Below are 20,179 nucleotides of genomic sequence, written 5' to 3' on the forward strand. Positions count from 1 at the left end.
CCCCACTTCCCAGGGGCAGGAGGTAGACACCCAGGCACTGGTTTTTATCTCCACCTCTTAAGATGTGAGTTATTCTGAGTAGTGGGAGAAACCTGCAAGGCAAAACCCAAAGAAACCAAGATCTCTGGGGGAAATTATAAACAGTCTCATACATCAAAGGTCTCTGATGGTTTCTTTGTAAGTATGATATAGCAGAAAGAGCACTGTCATGGGAGTAAGGAAATGAATTCTCCTTCCATCTCTTCCACTAATTAATCATGTGACTTCAGGAAATTAACTAACCTCAAAGGGCCAAATTCCTCATCTTAAATAGAGGACAAGAAAACACCTAAGGTTTCCTTCAAGCTCTAAAATTTCTTGAACGTAAACAAAAACATTTTTTAAAGCCCACATTAATATTTAGAGTATTAGTAGATCCAAAAGGTAGTTATTGTTGAAGGTTCTGGAGTTTTTCACTAGCGCTATAGACCCCTGAGTGATGTGAACCCAAACAGGGGGCCCTTCCTTAAAGAATTAATGTATCACCTAAAAGGGCAAAAGTTGTCTGCCCACCATCTTCCTTTAACTTTATTTTTATGAATTACTCCTCCTCTCTCTCTAACCCATACTATTATAAAATATACAGGTCAGAGGCAAACTGTAATGATTAGGGAACCAGAAGTTAAATAAATATGCAAGAATTAAGTATACAGACATCAAGGAATGAGAGAGTAAATGGACCGAGGAAACACTTTTATATGGTAGCATGTATGGGGTACACACATAAAAAATTTAAAAGGTATATAACAGTTAAAAGCAAACTAACAAAGCAGTTTTCTAAGGGACAAATCGAAGAGGGTAATTGGAGGACTTTAGTGTACACTGTGCTGCATTTCTCAGGTTGGATAATGCGTCCATGGACTTGTGTGTTCTATATGCTGTTGTAATATGTACTCCACATGTTCTTTCACAATTATGGGGTATCCCATAATCATAATAAACTTAAAAGAGAACTCCATTCTTTTGTGGAACAAAAAGTCTCTTCTGTCCCAGTCCCCCAGCTCTCCATCCCTTCTCCCTAAGGAGAGCTGGGGGATGGGACAGAAGAGACAGCCCTTCCAGAGATATCCTATACAAGAGCAGGGAGGGGGGTGTAGGGTGCAGATGGAGTCTGTGTGTGTGCGTGGGTGGGTGGGTGTGCAGAGATATGCACACAAGAGAGACGGAAAAAACAAGCCGACTCCCTAACCGTGCCTCATCCAGATCAGGTGTGTATCCTGTGACCAAACATACCTAGGAAACTGCTTCAATCCTTTTCTCTACAAAGGAACTACGATCCACTGTTGTACAGTTATAAACTAGTAAGAAGACTGTACTGGCTGGATGCAGGGACAGGGCCTGCCTGGTCAAAGCCTTACATATTAGTTGTCAAGGGCTGAGCCCTGGCATTCCTTGGTTCTAAAACAAACCAGAGTCAGTGCTGTGCCCCAATATTCCCTTAGTCTTAGCTTCAGAAATCCCAAATGTCCACCTCAGATAATTAGTTTTCTAATCACAATGATCTAGATAGGTTTCCACAGGGGTGACAGGTGCTTTAATCCTCTGTGACTTGATCAGAACACTTGGATTTAGCAGTACCCATTGCAGGAAGACAGTGCACACTGCACATCCTGAGATGCGGAAGAACTTCAGTTTTGAAAGCTGTGCTTTCAACAGCACATGCTTAGGGCAAGGCCTGGCTAAGATACAGGATGAAAGTTATAGAGGATTCATGTCTTAATACAACAACAGATCTTAAAATACTTTTATAAAATCTTATTTAGGGTGCTTATGCCAATTTATTAGGGTCAGTATGCCAAACCAGATTTCTTCATTCATTAAAAAAATAAAATACATGGGGCTTCCCTGGTGGCGCAGTGGTTAAGAATCTGCCTGCCAATGCAGGGACACGGGTTCGAGCCCTGGTCCAGGAAGATCCCACATGCCACGGAGCAACTAAGCCCATGCGCCACAACTACGGAGCCTGCGCTCTAGAGCCCGCAAGCCACAACTACTGAGCCCGCGTGCCACAACTACTGAAGCCCGCGTGCCACAACTACTGAAGCCCGCGCGCCTAGAGCCCGTGCTCCGCAACAAGAGAAGCCACCGCAATGAGAAGCCCGCGCACCGCAACGAAGAGTAGCCACCACTTGCTGCAACTAAAGGAAGCCCGCGTACAGCAACAAAGACCCAATGCAGACAGACATACATACATACATATATACATACATAAAAAGAAAATACATACTGAGTGTCTACCATGTGCCAATGTCAGGAGCCAATATATGGATGAATATACAGCCTTTGAGAAGCTAATAATCTAATTAGGAAGACATGAAAAATGATAATTAGTCTACATTGTAAAGGTGGTGCTGCAGGAACAGAGAGAAGGAAGGGCTGACTCTATCGAGAGAGGTTTCCAGAAAGGCAGCATCTGTACTGAATCTCAAAGGGTCAGAAACAGACCACCAGCAGTGAGGAAGATGAAAGTCTCCTCATGCAAATATGCCTCACCAAAAATCTCCAAGCTTCAAATACTAAATGAAAACACAATATATCCTGGAACTCTGCCGTAACATTCAGTATCTTAAAGTTTAATTTAGGGTGAAAACCTTATATCTTGAATCTTGTCAAAGGAGTTTCATTACTTTAAACATTTCATTAAATAGTAGTTTCACCTATAAAGCATATATTCATGGAAATCCAAATACTATATTGCTGGAAAACCTACAGCTCACATAGTCTAAATGTCTTGACTTTATAGAAAGAATGATAGGCTTTTTTTAAAATTAAAGTTTCGTAAGAGATGCTTTTTCATTTCCTATCATAGATACACCTATTATTTACTATTACAATCCAGTATAATAGTTACAGCTTCAGAAGAAAACAGTAACAATTTTACAAAGCTACACAGTACTAAGGTTTTTGAACATTTAGGAACCACAAGTACTAGAGCAATCAGTTTGCTATTACTCCTTTCTATACCCAGTTTCCCTACTTTTATGAACATATGCAAAAGAAAAAGGTCCACAGACATGCTATTCTCTGCAGACCTTTCATTCAACCTGTATCCAACACCCCTGTCAATTTCATCCATACTTGTCTTACATACTATTATCCTTTAAAAGTTTTATGAAGTAGCTGGTCCAACAGATGGGTGGCTAGCCCTACCCAACATATGTCACAAGAAAAACAGCTCTTAGGCAAGACAAGAAAATATTAAGTAAGTCCCTTTCCCTTATCCAGCTAGGAACAGTGAGACCCCCAGCTCAGAGAGAAGCAATCTTTTAACCTTTATTAAGAAAAGTTACTGGACTGAGATTATCTGTAAGTAACAAGATGATCAAAGAAGGGAGAGAGAGTCCAAATGCTAACTTCTACTTTCTAAAATAAAATATGCACTTGTCCACATACAGCAGAGAACCAGGATACAGAACAGGGAAAAAAAAAAAAATCTGAGTCATTTTAACTGGGAACTATTTCATCAAAGACAGATGGGAAACATTCAGATAAGCATACTATCTTGTTTAGAACACAAAGCTCAAAAGATCTGTGGGAGGAAAAGGAAAGGAACCTGGAATGCAGAGCATACATGAACAGAAAGACTCAACTAATAAATGACTCATCATGATCTTATTTGTAAAAACAGAAAAAACAAAACAGTAGCAATATCTTTCCTTTTTGTCCATACCCTGTCCATGAAGTGTAATGTGATAGCATCTGATTGTGTCTTCAGATGGATATCTGTGTCTTTCAACATACTATCTAAGCGCTCCCTGAGGAGAACAGTGAGACCAGTTCTGCCTGAGACAGTATCTGCCAGCACCAAGGAGTCTAATTTTCCTTTGAGTGAAGGCCAGTGGATGGGAAGAGGTCCCCAAATGCCACTTGTATGAATCTTTCAAGATATTCTCTGAAACAGGAAAACACTACAGACTACATTTTAGCAGAAGTCTAAAAATAACAAAAGAACATTCCCTATTTTTAGATAACTAACTTACAAGTTTAAGAACACTAAAAGAAATCATTAAAAACAAACTGGGATTTTAAAAATGTTTTAAAAGATACTTTTAAATTGGGAAAACTGTTTTTAAGAGATAGAATTTCAAAAATCCTGCATTCCTTCTGTTGACTGGCTGCCTCCTTGCTCTAACTTCCTCATCTCCAAAACTTAGAGTCCCAATCCTACATGTTATCAAGAGCATTTCCAAAGAACCAAAAGATGATACAAATAAAAGATTTGCCACAAAAGAGAAGAACAGCTAAGGAAAAATTTTAAGACACGCTTTCACAAAGAGTCATTTAAAGAAGAGTGTAGATTAGTGATTAAAGACAGTACTGTATAAAAACAGCAAAAGCAATTTAATTACCCCTCATTAAAAGCAGCACCACGGACAATAACAAAATACTTGATTAAAGAAGACAAGTAGTTTTTTCTCACATGTCTCCTCACTGAACAATCTTAAGATCGGTAAGCATCTAATTCAAAGCTATGTCTGAAGATCTAGAATTTGCAATCAGGAAAAAATTATTAATATTTTTTACAATAAAAACCTGAAAATGCAGTACATTTACTGGACAATTTATATTTACCCTCCCTCTATCTTCCTCCCCATCTCCATCCAACCCTAGTACAAATATGCCCAATGTTTTTTAAGAAACCTGTGGCAAACAGCATTTGCAGGAAATATGGGAATTACCGGACTGTACAGCCATCATTAACATCTCAGGTTCCAGTAGCGTCATGACAGGTTCTTCTCAGAAACAAGAGCCCACAAATATAATGAAAAAAACTCAAAGTCGCAGAAGAAAGATGTTGTCTTCAGAGGCTACTGAAGCTTTCATAAATTCAGTCTCATGCCTTATGCCCAAATCAGACTGTGAGAACTCACTCCCCTTCTGAGTGCAGTTACCAATTTATCCACCCTTCACACAAGTCAAGATGGCACAGAGTTGATTTACTGCCGACAGGAAACCAAAAAGCACTCAAGTTAAGACATACGATGTGTGGTTAGAACAGTGAGTGAGCTCCTCCCCTTGCTATTCGTCTCTGGGGGGAGGGGAGAGACGGACAGAAAGACCTTCAGAAAAGAGATCAACTGCTTTTTTCCCCCTCTCTCTTCAAGAAGAGAAGACGAGTGTTTTGTTCAAAACCTTAGTATGAGGGACTCTGCTGCTAATGCTGTTTAGAGCAACAGATTAAACATAATCCAAACAGCTCAATCTTGTGAAAGACACAAGCCCAATTACTGACCCATTAATGGGAGGTGGGATGGGATCAGGCATATATAAACACATACACACAAATAAATATGTACTGGTGAGTTCGTTTTCTGAAAAAGCGTTCTAACGGCTTTTTCATCTGTGGTATTTATAGATAACAGGCTAAGGAAGTTGAATGTTTTAACTACAGAAGCACAGATATTTTCTCCACTCCCTCTCCAATTAAAATATCTGTTTCAAAAAGTCATCTGAATACATTCCAGAGCTATAATCTGTCTTTCAGATCTGCCAAACCCCTAAAAGAGCTCCTTACCTGTGCCTGTGTAAGACACGGGATCTGTGAATAGACAGCTTACTGATGTTATTGACTTTTCTAAAATGCTTTATGATCTTGCTGGACATTTGGAACACATAAGAGGACGGTTATAGAGATAAGAATTCCCCTTTCCTCATAAAGAAACTTCAATCCTTTTTCCACTAGCACAGAGCAGGATCTTCTGAATAAAAACAAATATGGGCATTTTAATCTTTCATCGCAAAAACAAAAAGAAACTAAAATCTTTTCAAATTATAGCAATTTCCATTTATCCAAAATTAAAAACTCATTTCTTCCCTTCACAGTACTTTTTACTGATATTCGTAATAAGGATATTAAGATGCCTTTCAGCATATCTGATTGACTTTCTTCTTTTTGGGGGGGGGTGTGTGCTACGTTGGCTCTTCGTTGCTGTGCGCGGGCTTTCTCTAGTTGCAGTGAGTGGGGGCTACTCTTTGTTGCAGTACGCGGGTTTCTCATTGCAGTGACTACTCTTGTTGTGGAGCACGGGCTCTAGGCGTGCAGGCTCAGTAGTTGTGGCTCGCGGGCTCTAGAGTGCAGGCTCAGTAGTTGTGGCACATAGGCTCAGCTGCTCCATAGCATGTGGGATCTTCCCGGACCAGGGCTCAAACCCATGTCCCCTGCATTGGCAGGCGGATTCTTAACCACTGCGCCAACAGGGAAGTCCCTGATTGACTTTTAAATAGCTGAAAACTAGAAATCCATTTTTGGTATGTTTAGCTAGAATGCCTCGGTTTTTTCTGGGTGACAGCCTGTATCTTGAAAGCCTACTGGGCAAACTCAGCCCAGCAAATGCCTTAATGCTCACGTAGTCACACAAATGATAAATGAAAAGCGCTTAGAGGTCTTAAAAGAGAAAGTAGTCTCAGAATGATTGACGGCAATATTCTGTTATTAGAAAAGAGAAAGCAATGCAGATTTGCGGTGGGGGAGATTCTGTGGAGGAGAAAAAACTTCCTTTCTTTCTCACTCCAAGAACATCATGTTTAAGAGAAAAGCCAGAAAAGCTCTATATAGAACTGTGGGAATGACTCAACAAGCAACGGAGTGGCAGCCGGTGTGGGCTAAATGCTGCTCTGGGAAGAGAGAAGCATTCTCACTGGCCCCTTCTCACAACCAAGCTCTCAAACCATCTTATGAAAACGGGTAAATTTCAACTCTCAGGCTACATGATAGTCTGGTCAGAGGTTACTAACTAGAGGAAAAGAATCCCTAAATGCTTGAGTCATTCCTTTGTCCATATGTGGGCTGGACAATTTGCTGTGTGAGGGTTTTTCAAGTGAAACAAGTTCTCACAGTTCTGTACTTACAGGAAAATAAATACAAATTATAAGATTCCTGCAAAGAAGATGGTAGGAAGGGCAGAGGGCTGTTTCCCTTCTGCCAAGACTTTTCTGTTTGCTGTAGAAGAGTGCTCGGAAAGTCACCTGTCAATATTCCAGCCCGACAGAGATGCGGTACTGTCACGTGGTGGTAGTAACAGTAACGCATCACATTTCAACGGATTTGTTTAACTTTTTCACAGCAACTCCACACCCATTATTTCATCTGCACTTTTGGATAAAAGGAGCTAAATAAAAAGAAAACAATTTTTAAAACAGAAATCAAAAAAATTAATCTTAAAAAAAAAAGAACAATAAGCAACATAACCTGCCTACTGCTAGGATTTTGCATTCACCCTGAAGAGTATCAGCACAGCATCAGACTCAACGTGAAAACTGGTTTTAAAACAGGTTTAACAATTCTAAAAGTCTGAACTCCTATGGCAGCTTCAATCCACAAATTTTTGTGCAAATTAGCAAAATTTCGTAGAAAGAGAACTAAAGTAAACTTTGAAAAGGTCTCTGCACACGTGAACATGATTTTCAAGTTGATGGAACCAGGGAAATGAAGAGTAATGATCTTAATTCCCAATAAAATAAAAGCTCTTTTGCTCTTAATCATAACTCTCTAGCTAATTAACAAAAATTTAATATGATCTACAGTCTATTAATCCATTCTAAAGGGACTTAATAACTGCACTATAGCAATGTAGTTTATTCATAAAGCTTTCCCACCCACCACTGGCTCCCCAAAGGCCTTTAATGTTCATAATCAAGAGGAACTAGACAAGTTCTTATCCTACTGGACCTTCCTACTGGATTTGTCGCGGTTTCCATACTCTTTTTAAAATTTCCCCTTTCCTTGACTTCCTTTAAAAATCCTACTTTTCTACCTCTCTGACCTTTCCTCTCAGAATTCTAAATGGCTCCCCTTTCTCTGCCCCTCTCAGGAGCACCCCTTTCCCTTCCTCCTTCCTCGTGTACATATTCTCCCTGGGCAACCTCAGCCTTTCTTAAGGTTAACCACCACCTATATACTGATCCATATCAAGCCCTACCTTTACCTGTACGCTACCAACTACGCATCTCTACGTGGCTTGGCTAACCTAAACTCAGCACGTACAAAAGCAAACTTTCCAATATCATTGTTTTGCACCAACCCCTCAAGATACATTGCTTCCATTCGCCCTAACTTAGGTAACAGTACTCAGGTCCTAAACCATAAACTTAGACTCCCCTCCCTTCAGCCCCAAACATCTAAGTTTAACTAATTATAACTTATTTCTCAAATCCATCCATTTTGTTCCACCCCTACAACCAGTGCTTTATTTTAGGTCCCTAATATTTCTTGCCTGGAGTACAGTAACAGCTTTTTATCGATAAAAACATTATAGAAAAGTTCAAACATACACAAAGGTAGAACGAAAGGCATAATAAGCAGCTTATGTACCCCATCACTTAGCTTCAAAAGTTATCAATACATGCCTTTTTCCCCCAGCACCCAGCCAATACCGGATCACTCTGGAGCAAATTCTAGGCATCACCTAATTTCACCTTTATTCTGTAAACCCAGAAGATAAGAACTATTTTCTTAACATAACTACAATACCACTACCACACCTAAATTTTTTTAAAAATTCCTCAATATCATCAATTATCTAGTGATGTTCAAATGTTCCCTCCTGTCTCATAAATTTTTTTATAGATGATTTATTCAAATCAGAGTCCAACAGGGACAACATACTGCATTTCATTAATGTATCTCTCTCTCTCTCTCTTGTTTTTTGTTTTTGTTTTTGTTTTTGTTTTTTTTTGGCCATGCCACGCAGCTTGCAGGATCTTAGTTCCCAACGAGGGATCGACCTCGGGCCCTGGGCATTAGAAGCATGGAGTCCTAACCACTGGACTGCCGGGGAATTCCCTCTTAAAGCTCTTTTAATCTATAGATTTCTACTTCCTCTTTTCTTTTCTTGTAGTTTATTTGTTGAAAATAACCAGACTGTTTCCCCACACTTTGAATTTTGCTAAACTGCATCCCAAAGGTGCCATTTAATATTGCTCCATCCCCTTTATTTCCAGTAAGTTAGGAGTCAGACTCATACAGAGTCATGACCTCATTCAGGTTCAAGTTTTTCACCAGAATATTTTATAGGTGGTAGTGTGTACTTCAGCAGTAGCTTCTTAACTGTGCTCCTTCTCTCCAGCCTTGCCTCGATTAAAAATCATCCTTGTTACCAAATGACTCTTGTTCCTCCTTCACAACTCAGTTTAAGTGCTGCCTTCTCCAGAAAGCCTCCCTGATCACACCCTCCATGGATATGCTAAATACCCCTCATTTATGATCCCTCAGAACCTGTTCCCAACTCTATTACTGCTCTTTACCACATGGTTTAATGCCTCTGTATTAACAGAGCTCACACAGTGTTTAACAAGTGACAGCATTCATAAATGTATGCCAAATGGAATGAAAAGCTCTATCTCAGAAAATTCTAACAGCATGGGAAAAGTTCATAACAACAAAAGAATCCTTACCTACCCAGAAAAGGCAGGTAGTCTGCTACAGTTTTCATTAGAACACATGCCAATGTTATTATTTAGAAAACTACATGAGGAAGACTCAAATTATCCACAGTACTGAGGTATAGGGTTAACATAAAAATGGACATCCACAATAATAACCTCAGGAATATTAAGTGCTAATGACAATGAAAATGCCCAAATTGTAGGGGATGAGTAGGAGAAACCAGAGAAACAGAGCACCTGGCTCACCTAACAAACTAAGCAATCCTTTTAAGCACTGAAAGCTGTCAGCTTCACTAACCAATGATATCAATTCCTAGGATGGAATGTAATATACACAGGTATACAAAATTAAGAATGCCTTTTTGTGATCTCTGTGGGATTTCAGAACACAGAAATGTAATCTTGTTCCTATGTCCACTTCTGATTTGGGTTCTCACAAGTACATGCAGGAGTTTCCTGAGGTTCAGCTCTGCAAAGATCTAATCATCATATAGAAATTTTAAAGGCTCCAACCAGTTAAGTCTCTCCCCCAGACAACTGGTATTGGGCAAAGTGAAAATACCCAAAAGATAACAAAACCCAACATCCAGACAAGTTGTTACAGGTCCTGGGCAGTTTTCACTTCCTGTGAACACAACCTACTATTGATGAGAAACCCAGTCAAGACCTGCAAACCTGGGAGGCTCACACATTACCATAGGTATGCTATTCCTCAGCCTCAGGACAGACGAAGGCTGTACCTCCAGCTAACTTTCCAAACGACCGACAGTCTATGTTAGGGGCTATGATCGCCATAAACTTAAACAGCCAGCTCATTCATTAGGCACGTCTGAAACATCATCATTCTGCACGGTATCAACGCCAGTGGGGGCACAAAGACAACAATGAACCTGACTGCCACTGCCTCTGTCCTCAAGGGCCTCATAATGAAGTAAGGTAGAAAATCTCTAATCAACAATTTGAAACAGAAGACATGAAGTGCTAAGTAAGAGTACAAACAATGAGCTAAACAAACGTAAAAGAAGCAGCAATTGGTTCTGGTTACCAGAGACTTGGATTGTTTCTTAGGGGAAGGATGATGTGAGCTGGCTCTTAAGAAAAACAGTCACCAGAGTTCATCAGTTTCTTTTCCAATTCCCAGCTCCACACACCTGTATACCCATGAATCGTAAAATAACACAGGCAAAAGAAACCCAGTCTTGACCTAATCCAGCCCCTTATCCAGAGAACTAAGATGAGAGACATGTCAGAAACTCTTCTTTAAATTCCTGACAAGTGGTTCCCTGTCTGTTACTTGAGTACTTGTGGAAGAACCTTAAAAATGGTATTTTAGTGAGAAAGGAAATGAACTGAATGGTCAAAAATGATGAAACAGGGCTTCCCTGGTGGCGCAGTGGTTGAGTCCACCTGCCGATGCAGGGGACACGGGTTCGTGCCCCGGTCCGGGAGGATCCCACATGCCACGGAGCGGCTGGGCCCGTGAGCCATGGCCGCCGAGCCTGCGCGTCCGGAGCCTGTGCTCCGCAACGGGAGAGGCCACAACAGTGAGAGGCCCGTGTACCGCAAAAAAAAAAAAAAAAAAATTAAACAACTACAAACATTTGGGGAAAGATTATTCCTCACTAATCATCAAAGAAATACGAACTGAAATGAAAACATATCAATGATCACATCATCAAAGTCCTTCACAAATAAGACTATCAATGTTAGTAAGTGAAACTGGCACTCCAACAGGTTTGACATAATTGTAAATTGGTGGGCCACTCTGGAATGGAATGGGACAATGTATTTCTCAAGAACTTCAATTGTTAACAAGGCCTACAAAGGCTTGTGTGATCTGGCCCCTAAGTATCTACTTATTTCACATCACTTTCTCTCTCACTCTCTCCACTGACAGAATGATATTCTTTTAGCTCTTCTGTGCCAAGTTTTCCCCAGTGAACCCTTCCTTGCCTGTCCCAGACCCCTTTCCCCACCTCCTCCTCTCCCCACTCTGAACATAGGCTATGCCCTCTTTGCTTTGTTGAGCCAAGCGCTCACTACTTGTGCTTTGGCTATCAGCCTAAACGTCTCTCCCTCAAAGAGGCCTTTCCTGACCAACCTCCTTGCCTCCCCACACACCTAAATTAGAACCATCACAATGAGATTTGCTAATCTGTTTAACATCTTGTGCTTTTTCTTCCCTCTAAGCACTTACCAAAATTTGTAACTATGAACTGGCTTGTGTAACTCTTTGTTTAATCTTTCTGTCTTTCACTAACTGTAAACTCCATGACAATGAGAACCTTATCTGTCTTGTTCCCTACTGTCTCTCCAATACTTGGGGTACTGATGGTGCTCGACAGTCACTGAATAAATTTTCTCAATGTTAAAACGGTCAAATTCTTTAAGCCAATATTGTCACTTCTGAGGACCTCAATAACCTAAAATGCAGAAAAGGCTTTTAAAATGTTCATCCAAATATTAGTGTAAGTGTGAAAAACAGAAAATGATTCAAACGTCCAATCAGTGGGGAAATGAAATAAATGATGGCACAAAATGGAAGTTCTACACATATTAAAAGGCTACTTATAAGAAGTATTTCAACGACTAAAAAATCTTAAGCTCCAGTGCTAAGTGAAAAAAAGCAGGACACACAATTGAGTCTATAGTATTAACTCAGTTATTTTTAAAACATACATTTGGAAGAAAACTAGCGGGAAATAAACCATGTGCTAATAAGATTTTTTTCTGGGAGTCGGGAGTTATTTGTGTGTGTGTTGTTTGTTTGTTTGTTTAAGGGGGAGATTCTATCTGGTATCTGTTCTCCAGGAGCCTAGCACAACTTTTTTTTTTTTTTTTTTGCGGTACGCGGGCCTCTCACTGCTGTGGCCTCTCCCGTTGCGGAGCACAGGCTCCGGACGCGCAGGCTCAGTGGCCATGGCTCACAGGCCCAGCCGCTCCGTGGCATGTGGGATCCTCCCGGACCGGGGCACGAACCCGTGTCCCCTGCATCGGCAGGCGGACTCTCAACCACTGCGCCACCAGGGAAGCCCCCTAGCACAACATTTGATGAATACTCAAGAATGGGAAATTGATTATCTCTCAGTACTGAGATGAAATAGGTTATGAAATTCTCTACATCACATTTTAAGCAGAACTGCTTAATGAACTAGCATGCTTAAAATTTGGGCATTTTCACATTGGCTAATCTAAAAAACCCATGACAACCAGGCTTCCTGACGAACGTTAAGTAACAAATCTTTCCTTTCCCCAAGAAAATAATGTAATTTGGATCAGTAACTGCCCACTCACAAAATTTTTACTCCTCGCAGCAGTTAATTAGTACTTCCTGTGCAACACTAAAGCATGAAAGGATACAGTGTACTCTTACAGGAAAAAAAAATACAGTATCTGCCCTTACTTCCACAGGCTACACATATGGAAAACAAATGAGTACTTCCCAAATTTTACACAAAGGAGAAAAACCTATGAAAGGGGAACGAGTTATGTCGAAATGAACATTCTGTCCTGTTCATTTCTCTTTACATAATTCTTCCCATCCCACCCAGCAAAGCAGATAACAGACACATACAAATTGCATCTGTTACTTCCTCCAGAAAAATATTTGGGATCAGCAACAACAGTTAGAAAGTGAAAAAACTTAAAAAGATACCATAATAGCATTAAAACTTATGAAATCTCTGAAAATAAATCTAAAAAAAGATATGTAAAACCACCACACAGAAAATTATAAAACCTCACTGGGAGATTTAGAAAATCTAAATAAATGGAGAGGAAATTCCCTGGTGGTCCAGTGGTTAAGACTCTGTGTTTCCAACACAGGGGGCAGGGGTTCAATCCCTGGTCAGAGAACTAAGATCCCACAAGCTGTGGGTACAGCCAAATAATAATAATAATAATAATAAGTTCTTAAATAAATGGAGAAAAGTACCACATTTGTAGCACAATATTCTAAAGACGCTCATTCTCTCCAAATGAGTTTGTAGATTTAATGCAATTCCAATCAAAATCCCACAGTGATTTTAAAATTAATATGGAAATGCAAAGGGCCCAGAATAAGGCAAGAAAAAGACTCTTGGAAAAGGAAAAGACTTACTTCTCCCATAGAACAGGACTAACTACTGTTACCAGAATCAAGACTGAGGTATTGGTACAAGCACAGACACACAGACCAGTGGAAACAAACAGGAGCTCAGAAACACACTCACACATAGGCAAGTCCCTGATACATGAAAGGAGCTCTGCTGATCAGTGGGAAAGAAGATTATTTTCAATAAATAAGAATCCGGGACTTGCCTGGTGGCACAGTGGTTAAGAATCTGCCTGCCAATGCAGGGGACACGGGTTCGAGCCCTGGTCCAGGAAGATCCCACATGCCATGGAGCAACTAAGCCCATGCGCCACTACTGAGCCTGCGCTCTAGAGCCCATGAGCCACAACTACTGAGCCCACATGCCACAACTACTGAAGACCGCGTGCCTAGAGCCTGTGTTCTGCAACGAGAAGTCACCGCAATGAGAAGCCCGCACACCACCACAAAGATTAGCCCCGGCTCGCAGCAACTGGAGAAAGCCCACATGAAGCAATGAAGACCCAACACAGACTAAAATAAATAAATAAATAATTTTTAAAACATAAATAAATAAATAAGAATCCATTTGGAAAAAAAAAAAATCAGGTTGGGCCTTACCTTACCCCCATACAAAAAATTAAGATACAAAACTCACTAACTAATTAGAAATCCTTAATTAAAAGATACCATAAAGAGAATGAAAAAGATAAATCACAGAGTGTGAGAAGATATCTGTAACACATTTAAGCAACAACAAACTAGTATTCAGAATATATCAAAGAACTCCTATTAGTTCTTTAGTAGAAAAAATAGGCAAAAAATGTCACTAGGCATTTCACAAAAGAAATCCAAATGGCTAGTATGTATAAGAAGAGATGTTTAACCTCATTAGAAAACAGTAAAATGAAAATCAAGAACATCATAAGATACCTTCACATAACCAACAGAGTAGTAAATATTAAAAATCCAACAATTCCAAGTGTTGGTAAGGATATGGAGCAGTGGGAACTTTCATAAACTGCTGGAGGGTATATAAACTGGTACAACCACTTTGGAAAAGAATTTAATCTTACCTAGTAATTTTGTGTTACTATAGATAGATAGATAGATAGATAGATAGATAGATAGGAATTTCCATTCCTATGTATATATGCATGTACCCATGTGCCAGGATACATAAAGAACATTCACAGCAATATTGTAATAGCCTAACCCTGGAAACTACCCAAATGTTCACCAGAAGAATGGATTTTTTAAAATCATGGAATAATTTTCCATGGGAGCATTCACTATACAGTAATGAAAATGAATAAACTAAAGCCGTATGCATAAATGAATAGCACATGTACTGAACAAAAGAAGAATACAGAATCATTCCGTTCATATAAACTTCAACTAAACCATATTGTTTAGGAATATATTTGTAGTAGGTAAAACAAATGATTTTCAAGAAGTCAGAATAGTGGTTACTCCTATGAAGAAGAGACGGTGCTGTAATCAAAGAGCATGTGGGAGGCTTCCTTGGGGCTTACAATGAGCTATTGTTGAGCTGAGTAGTGGTTATACAGCTCTTTGCTTTATGGTTATTCTGTAAACTATCATGATTTATGCACTTTTCTGTATGTATGTTATTATCCTCCCCCACCCCCCCCAAAAAAAAGAAAAAAAGACACGAATGGTAAAATATATATCACAAATCTAATACTGGGGGGGGGGGCAATTAGTGTAAGAAGCTTTTTCAGCTATGTAGATCTAATTTCAAATGTTCTGTCCCATTCTTCTCTAAGTATATTCATATCTGTTGGATCATGAACAATCTGTGATTCAGAAGTAAAGGTTCCTACAGGTGTAGATAAAAGTAATTTCTTGTGGGTGATATTTCAAGTTTTTATTTACTCAATCCTTAGTGGGTTGGACAAAAGTACTTTCTCAATAATGAGAATGCAGGCTTCCCTGGTGGCGCAGTGGTTGAGAATCCGCCTGCCAATGCAGGGGACACGGGTTTGTGCCCCGGTCTGGGAAGATCCCACATGCCGCGGAGCGGCTGGGCCCGTGAGCCATGGCCGCTGAGCCGGTGCGTCCGGAGCCTGTGCTCCGCAACGGGAGAGGCCACAACAGTGAGAGGCCCGCATACCACAAAAAATAATAATAATAATAATAATAATGAGAATGCAAAATACAAAAATTCAAGTCCTACAAAGTTCTCATCAGCTTTAAGAAACAAACATGGATTTGTTAACTAGAACACAAGAAGTGCAGGAGAGCTATCTAGGGGGTGCTGGGGGGGACCAAGCAGGAAAAAGGAAAGGTAAATCGCAACATTTTCAAAAATTTTGTCTCGTATCAACCTCTATCTATGACCCCCAAAATTATCCCCCATAAACAGATGACAAGCCCCAAATTTAGTCTGTAGTACCTAAAGTGGGAAAGAAAAACAAAGAAATTTGGTATTGATTAGCTCTTATAAAAGAGCTAATTAATGGTTTGGTCATCAAAGGAACAGGAGAGAAGGCAAAGACTAGTAGCTATGGTCCAACTTATTCTTCTGTATACCTTTCAATGTCTTCCTCAGTGCCTCATTTACTATAGGCACTTGATAAATATCTGCTGAATAATAATTTCCATACTGGTCACAGCAATGAACAGTAGCAGAACTGTAGGAATATACAAATGACTGACCTGAAATAAACGTTTAAAAGTCAAAGATAAAATAAAAGGCCTAGGATACAATCCCCAAAATGCCAGCTTTCTCTTAGAAACATTTATGAACTTGTCATCCATTAAATTATCTAACTTTTGTCTATAATGCCTTCCGAGTAATGCATTCCATGTAATTACTATACACTGTGTCTTAAATCCATAATTCTCAAACGTCAAGAGGCACACATCTTAGGATATAAGCAAGTCCCCAACTTATAAATGGATTATATTCCAGAAGTTCATTTGTAATTTGATCATCTGGAATATGGAATGTACTTTCCCACATGAAATACAAATTACGGCAAAATTCTCAGGCTTGCCCACAAAAGCCTATAAGGTAACTGAAATGCAATATATTTGCAATGAGAAAAAGGAGTAAATGGTATTTCAGCTCCCATCCTAGAGGCTCCTGAAAATACACCTTATGCAGTCTCAGCCAGTTCTGAAACTCATTCATACTTGAAAGACTGTTATCAGTTAGTATAAAGAAGGGGTGGATATGTAAAGAAAAGACAGCCAAAGAGCACTGCGCCATTAAAGGAAGAAGCAAAGTAAAACCTGAATTTTCCATTATGACACATTCATTCAATGTGTGCCAGCTGGCCAAAGGGGATGGGGTTAGATCATTAGAGAGATTTTTCTGGACTTCTGCAAGCCGAGCCTGGAGAGGATCCAAAGGTACATCAATTTTCTTTTAGACCTAAGTGCTCAGCCTAGAAGAAGACAGACGAGTAATATTTTAAAATACACCTTGAAACGTCTCTGCCAACTTTTTCCAATTAGGCCAATAAAGGTTGGGTTAAGGCACCTCCTCTCAGTAGGGTTCCAACTTGCTCTGTTTAGGAAATAGAGGTATCAGGACCTAGACTGCCTATTGCTCCGTAAGGACCCTTGCTCAATCAATGAATTTCCATATAAGATATGCCTCTAAATAAAAGAGATCTGAGAAGAAGTAAAACTTCACTCCACCTTTTCAACATGCAGTAAACCATCCATGAAAAAGCACCTCGAACCCCAGGATTTATTTTGCTCTAGAACACCACACTTTCCAATTCCATAATCCTCTTAAGGATTTTCCATTTCTGCTCTTACCTTTACCTCCCTACTAATAACCATGCAAAGCAGACCCAGTGTAAAATATAATAATGATTTTCTTATAAGTACATCCAGCCTTTTTCTCCTTTTGATAGGAAGAAACACCATTAAGATTCACAAACAGAAGACCCAATTATGGCCAGGAAAGCAATGCAACTAGATACTAACATCATGCCCCTGTCCAGACATTGACCTGCTGGCTGCTGGATGGAACAAAAAAGACAACAGTAAGATGTTTCACCAGGGAAACAGCTCCTCTGCAACTTCCTAGTTTTCTTAACTTGATCAATAATTCCTATTTTCTCCCTAAAACAAGAGAATCTGATTTGGGCAGTTATTTTAATGATTTCTGCTAAGCAATTAGTATTTTTGGCCATTGACATACATTCTACCACATAAGGTATTTTTCTGTAGTCATCAAACTTCTTATAGATTATTTCTTTATTAAGCCCCTCCCCTCCCCTTCAGCATTATTCTAATACCAGTATTTCACCACTGTTTCCTTTCTAATGCTGAATAAAATTTCAATTCGGGGTGGTTATTTTCTCCTGCCAAAATGGTAATTACGCTGTACAGACTGTTATGTTTGTCTGTCAGTTTCAAGTATCCACATTCTCTTATAAGCAAGATCACTATTAATCAATTTGGGGCTCCTGGCAGTTAGGAAACCATTCTAGCAACTGAACAGGCTGGCTCTGACATAGCTTAAACTAACAGAGATCATAGATGATCTAGATCAGAAGTTTTCAACGTGTGCTCTTTCAAGGGCTGCCTGAGGGGCAGGATGCCAAAGTAAGTGGGGTTCTGACTCCTCCACAGATTCCAGTCAACTGGAGCAGCTGTTTTACACACTGGACTTATACATAAAATTTCAAATTTATAGAGATCTTCAACTTTAAAAAAGTAGTTAACACTTCTGGTCTAGGACTTCCCTGGCGGCACAGTGGTTAAGAATCCACCTGCCAATGCAGGGGACACGGGTTCGAGCCCTGGTCTGGGAAGATCCCACATGCCGCGGAGCAACTAGGCCTGTGCGCCACAATTACTGAGCCTGTGCCTCACAACTGCTGAAGCCCACGTGCCCTAGAGCCCACGAGCCGCAACTACTGAAGCCCATGCACCTAGAGCCCGTGCTCCGCAACAAGAGAAGCCACCTCAGTGAGAAGCCCGTGCACCACAATGAAGAGTAGCCCCCACTCACTGCAACTAGAGAAAGCCCGTGTGCAGCAGCGAAGACCCAATGCAGCCATAAATAAATAAATAAATTTTTAAAAAATAAATGAATAAATATTAAAATTTTTTTAAAAATACAGACTCTAAGTCCTCAGCGAGATCTACAGAATCAGAATCTGCATTTAACAAGCACCCCTGTTGACTGATTAGCACGTTAGTTTCTAGCTAGGCACTAAGGATATCACGATAAATAAGACAGACATAATCCTTGCTTTCACGAAGCTTCTCATCTAGTCAAATATGATAACAAATAAGTAGATAATTATGCACAGGGTACTTAGGAAGAACACAAAGGGCAAACCCCTAACCTAAGTTGGGAGTCTAAGGAAGAAGTCCTGAAGGAAGCAGCACCTTACCCTGGTTCATTTTTTTTTTTTTAATATTTATTTATGGTTTTGGCTGTGCTAGGGTCTTAGCTGAGGCACGTGGGATCTTCATTGTAGCTCATGGGATCTTCAGTTGCAGCACACAGGATCTTTAGTTGCAACATGAGAACTCTTAGTTGTGGCATCCAAACTCTTAGGTGTGGCATCCAAACTCTTAGTTGAGGCATGTGGGATCTGGTTCCCTCACCAGGGATCAAACCCAGGCCGCATGCACTGGGAGTGTGGAGCCTTAGCCACTGGACCAGCAGAGAAGTCCTTACCCTGGTTCTTGACTAAAAAGAAACATTAGCCAGAAGAAGAGGATGAAGGTCATTCCAGGAAGAAAAAACAGGGGCTTTTCTGGTGGTGCAGCAGTTAAGAATCCGCCTGCCAATGCAGGGGACACGGGTTCAAGCTCTGGTCCGGGAAGATCCCACATGCCGCGGAGCAACTGGGCCCGTGAGCCACAACTACTGAGCCTGCGAGCCACAACTACTGAGCTCATGTGCCACAACTACTGAAGCCCACGCACCGCAACAAGAGAAGCTACCGCAATGAGAAGCCCGCGCACCTCAACGGAGACCCAGTGCAGCCAAAAATAAATTTAAAATTTAAAATAAAAAAAAGAAAAGAAAGAAAAAAGAAAAAACAGGACATGAAGTGGAACTGAGATGTGGAAATGTCTCTTGTGGGAAATCCCAAATATTTTATTGTGAGCGGGAAGAGATGAGAGGCAGGGCAGAAACTGGCTATGAAGGTTTGCCAAGATGAGGGAGGAACCCCTCATCATAAAGGGAGGAAATGGGGAACCGCTAACTGATTTCAAGCAGGAGAGCAGAAGCCTCATTTATGGTTTAGAAAGATCATCCCATTGGCAATAGGGACAAGATGAGAAACAAGCAGAGACCAGTTAGAAGGCCATTCCTGCAGTAATCCAAGTATGACATTATTAAGAGTCTGAACTAAGTGGCAGCTGTAAAGATGGCAAGAAAAGAATGAATTCAGTAGTATGACCATTGTGGAATTTACAAAAATTGGTGACTGGTGGCTGGGAGGAAAGATAGAGGAGATAGAAAGGAAATGGAGTAAAAAATTACTTCTAAAAATAGCATGTTATAATCTTTCTGGAGGACAATTTGGAAATAATGACTTTTAAAAACTTCATACCCAAACACGTTACTTTTGTGACCAGAAGGACACAATGTTCTTTATGTCCTTATCTTTTTATCCACTTCTGGAGTTTGTCCTACAGTTAGTTACTTGCAAGATTTATATACCAAGATGTTTA

General features: G+C 40.2%; 1 protein-coding gene across 4 annotated transcripts in view; it reads right to left on the bottom strand.

Moving 5' to 3' along the window:
• MRTFA (myocardin related transcription factor A) overlaps positions 1 to 20,179 on the bottom strand; it is a 202,588-nt gene that overhangs the window by 100,140 nt on the left and 82,269 nt on the right. The window contains exon 1 of one of the 4 annotated variants that reach the window (XM_067010252.1): positions 4,719 to 5,006. The exons of 2 other annotated variants lie outside the window; for them this stretch is intronic. In XM_067010252.1, the coding sequence (XP_066866353.1) occupies positions 4,719 to 4,764 (46 nt within the window). In that variant the 5' untranslated portion in view covers positions 4,765 to 5,006. Of the gene's footprint in view, positions 1 to 4,718; positions 5,007 to 20,179 lie in introns of those variants that run through there. One more of the 4 variants, XM_067010251.1, reaches the window with a different exon arrangement.

The sequence above is a fragment of the Kogia breviceps genome, chromosome 12, assembly GCF_026419965.1.
Source record: "Kogia breviceps isolate mKogBre1 chromosome 12, mKogBre1 haplotype 1, whole genome shotgun sequence".
Taxonomy (NCBI): domain Eukaryota; kingdom Metazoa; phylum Chordata; class Mammalia; order Artiodactyla; family Physeteridae; genus Kogia; species Kogia breviceps.